We start from the raw sequence: 4,023 nt of genomic DNA, 5'->3' as shown, positions 1-4,023 counted from the left end.
GAATGTAAATATGGTGTCTCAAGTCTTTTCCTAGATATGGTAACTGAACGAACTTGAGACTTCAAATAACATACGAAGTTGATTAATCGAAAACCACTACAAATGAATTCTGTTGGGGTCAATTAACGTTTCCGTAAGTCGATGTTGGGGTCAATTAACCTCTCAAATCCGCAAGACATCACAAGAAACACGTCTCAGAAGCCGTTGCAATGATTACGGTGACACAGTGGAAAGGTCGTGGGAATGTGACGGCCAACGTGGGCTTCCCGTTAGCCTCTCTCTCTCTCTCTCTCTCTCTCGGACGCCACAGAGGCATTGAATTAACTCCATCGGATCGTATCTTAATTTCTGATGTTTTGGGTTTGGGAATCCTTTTATAACACCATCACTCCACTCCATCTCTTGCTTCCTTCACAGCCCCACACCCCACCGGCCTCTCTTCTCTCCTCCCTCCCGCCTCTCTTCCTTCACTTCAACACATCCAAATTCCTACCTTGTAAGTCTCCTCCTCCTCTCCTTCCGCTGCTCGGTTTCCTTCTGACACGGAAAGCAGATATCTTTCTTCAGGGCCCATAAGAAAGCTGCCACCTTTCCAATTACCCCACCCTCGTCTTCTTCCCTCGTCATTCTCGGGTTCCTCTCCGCTTTTGGTGGGTTGTGCTTCCTCCCTCAGCTTCTTGAATTCATGTTTTATGATGATGAAAGGTTCTTCGAATGCGTTCTAGTTTGATAAGGGAGACGGCTTTCTCGTACTCTCTGCAGCAATCTGTTAATTCCTACTCTTTTTTCCTTGAACGCCTCCATGATTGTTCTGCTCTGTTTCCCTTTCTCGAGATCCACAAGGATGGGAGACCACCTTGCGTTGCTGGTGGACCACCTGCTTACCGAATCAACGCTGGAAGCAGCCATTGGAAGCAGGAAGCAAGGCCAGATCGCCACCGACTCGGCATCCTTGGAGGACCCAGGCAAAGAATTCACTCGAAAGAGAAGCGTCAGAGACAGGGTCTCTCCGGGAAAATTGGTGGAGTGCCGAATCTGTCAAGAGGAAGATGAAGATTGCAACCTGGAGATCCCTTGTTCATGCTGTGGCAGCTTAAAGGTAAATTCTTGTCTTGTAACTGTTCCTTTGGCACAACGTAGTAGTAGTCTTTTGAAAGATTAAAGTATATTTATTTGATTGAATCTATAACAAATGTGCGCGCTCTCTCTCATTTTTGCTTTTGTAAAGCTATCTCACACTTTCGCCTCTTTTAGGTTAGGCCTTGTCTTGCAAATTGTACAAAGTTATTGAACTTTGTGCTGTAGAGGTGTTCAGTTCATTTTGTGTCATAGGCTATCCTCTCCTTGTTGTGCAGTATGCTCATAGGAAATGTGTTCAAAGATGGTGTAACGAGAAGGGTGACACAGTGTGTGAGATTTGCCTGAAGGTAATGACTTCCTTAATCCACCATGATGAATGATCGATCTACTACATATGTCAATATCGAAAGTGCCTACTGAATCCACCATTTCAATGTAGCATTGGCATGACATTAGTATGTTTTCTTGTGGCATCGGTGTTGGGTTCAGGAATTCAAGCCAGATTACACTGCCCCTCCTCCTAAGCTGTTTCACTATGGGAGTATTCCTATGAACTTTAGGTGGGTGATCGATATCCAAGGCATAATTGGCGATTCAGGATCGAACTATAAACACTCACTCTTGTAATGTTTTTCCAGAGGAAACTGGGAGATCACCAGAGAAGACTTCGATGACTCTCGGATCATAACATTGTTTCCGTCAGAACGCGATACGATGCGTTCCAGCTATGATGATTTATCAGCATTGAGCACAAGAAGCACCGTTTGCTGTCAAACGGTTGCCATAACAGTGAGTTTGCTGCAATTTGCATCACATTTTGCTCTCTCGTGCTTGGATAGATGGAATGATAATGATACTTGTTCTTCTTCTTGTGCATGTCCTCCAGTTCATGTTGCTTTTGCTCCTTCGCCATATGCTTCCTCTCGTGATAAGTGGAACCGAGCAGCACCCGTTCGCTCCCATCTCAGTAAACGCTCTGAACCTAAGAAATCAAAACAATGGTCTTCAGCATGCTTCACTGGTTAATATTAGCTTTTTTTTAAAGCCTGTGTGTAATGATGTGTAAATCAGATACTGCTGTTGAGGACTGCTGGAATTTCACTGCCTGTCTTTCTGATGATCAGAACAATAAGGACATTTCGACATCAGCAGGTAAATTGTTTTTCCCTCTTGTGCTCATATTCTGGAAATCATTTTTAGTTCCTACTTGAGATGTTGCAGAGAAGATGAGCAGCTCTCGGTAGCATCGCATTGTTAGAAAGGATAAGAGAAACAAATCCCACCGTCCTTGTGTCGATGCAAGAAAAGAGGTCAGACGAGAGAAGGTGAGGAGGAAAACTGGAGATGCTTCAAGCATGATCACATCATGACATTTGGCATGAGTGTGCACTGGTAGTTTTGCTGCTGCTTTGTACAGTCACTAGTTTTTATTATTCTGTATTCTTCGGTTGACGCAATGAATTGATGATGGATTAATGGGTCGAATCGTATGCTTAATTTAAAATTATTTTAAAATATACTAAAAAAATTATACATAGTAAAATTAATTAAAATTTGTGTATTAAAATAATAATAATAATAATAATAATAATAAGATCAATTAACAATTATAAATATAGATACCATCTATTTATACGTCGATGTTCTCTTAACAAATAAATAATAAAAAATTAAAATCAAAATTATTTAAGTACTTTTATTATATTATAAAAATCAACAATCCTGTCGATTTTTTTTTTTTATGCATCCAATCCAATAATCGAAACAAATCGTTCTCGTTTTCAATTTTTCTGACTATATTAGAATATTAAAGTCGTAAAAATATTTAGTAAAGATAAGATCGAGAATCATTTACCAGTTTCTCAGGTTCTATCTAATATGAGAACCGTTTTGTGGCCATGAGAGCCACATGGATGACAATTCAACAACAGTAACGTGTCCTTAGTTTAAAACTACGGTATCTCTTTGACTTGATCCTTAGGATTCGATGATCGATCGAGACATATAGCTACTCTTCTCATCGCGTTGCTCTTCAATTTTTTTTAGTTTAATCTTATTAATTGGATCCATCCAATCTGCAACCTCAACACCAATGCTGGACACCCATTTGTCTTTTCTTAGTCGGTATCAAAGCAAAGCTGGAGAGACATTATTTAATATGATGGCAGAGCTTTCTAAATATTGTCACCACTGACTTCATGTGGCGTTTAAATCACATATTAATATACTTTGATCTCATCTATCTATCTATCGACTTGGTCAAATTTGAACCACTAATCTAAAATACTTAAACTGACATTAATAATTATATATTCATCATAATTATTAATATTATTTTTTTCTCATCATCCTAATATAAGACTAATCGAAGTGTTACGATGATATTTAAGATCTTTGTTAATTGCACATCTCTGTTTCTTCTCTAGTGTGAAAAATATTAAGTCATTTCATAATAGTTTATTTAATTAAAAAAATTATATCATTTCATATCATAAATTTTATTTCTCATTTATTTTTTAATAATTATTAATATTTTTTTAAAAAAATTATATAGTACTTTATATTTGAGCTCGCACCACACCGTAGATTTTCGTCTACACATCACTATTTTTAGGATTACTAGTCACTAAATTAAATCTTAAGAATATCTTAAGATTAATAATAAAAATATAAACTTAGAAAATAAGAAATTACTTGATTCAAACACTTAGTAACCTATAAAATTTATGAAGAAATATCAAATTCTTGATAATAAACTATAAGCTCACTCGAATTAACATACATTCAAGTCCAAATTTAAATAGCTAAAATCTACTGTAAAGAAATATATATATATATATATATATTTGTTTTTTTTACGGGAAATGATAGAAGAAACAATCGTCGACTAATGTCCTAAGATATCGTTTAGCAATTACTTTCCCGACATCCGTGTCTTAATAA

General features: G+C 37.2%; 1 protein-coding gene across 7 annotated transcripts; it reads left to right on the top strand.

Moving 5' to 3' along the window:
- Nucleotides 1–387: 387 nt before the first annotated feature.
- On the top strand, nt 388–2,556 carry LOC135582478 (uncharacterized). Of its 7 annotated transcripts, none has more exons than XM_065081381.1 (7): nt 388–650; nt 844–1,099; nt 1,356–1,427; nt 1,570–1,640; nt 1,719–1,869; nt 1,967–2,047; nt 2,152–2,556. In XM_065081381.1, the coding sequence occupies exons 2-7, from the start codon at nt 845–847 to the stop codon at nt 2,278–2,280; spliced, it is 759 nt and encodes a 252-aa protein (XP_064937453.1). In that variant the 5' UTR covers nt 388–650; nt 844; the 3' UTR covers nt 2,281–2,556. The 7 variants fall into 7 exon arrangements, 6 of the variants coding, with proteins under 6 accessions (XP_064937453.1, XP_064937452.1, XP_064937450.1 ...); XM_065081380.1 differs by having other exon boundaries at nt 389–650; nt 835–1,099; XR_010476590.1 differs by having other exon boundaries at nt 390–1,099; nt 2,126–2,232; nt 2,302–2,316.
- The last annotated feature ends 1,467 nt before the right edge of the window (nt 2,557–4,023 follow it).

This window comes from Musa acuminata, chromosome BXJ1-8 (assembly GCF_036884655.1).
Source record: "Musa acuminata AAA Group cultivar baxijiao chromosome BXJ1-8, Cavendish_Baxijiao_AAA, whole genome shotgun sequence".
Lineage (NCBI taxonomy): Eukaryota > Viridiplantae > Streptophyta > Magnoliopsida > Zingiberales > Musaceae > Musa > Musa acuminata.
This window is presented reverse-complemented; position numbering and strand designations above follow the sequence as displayed.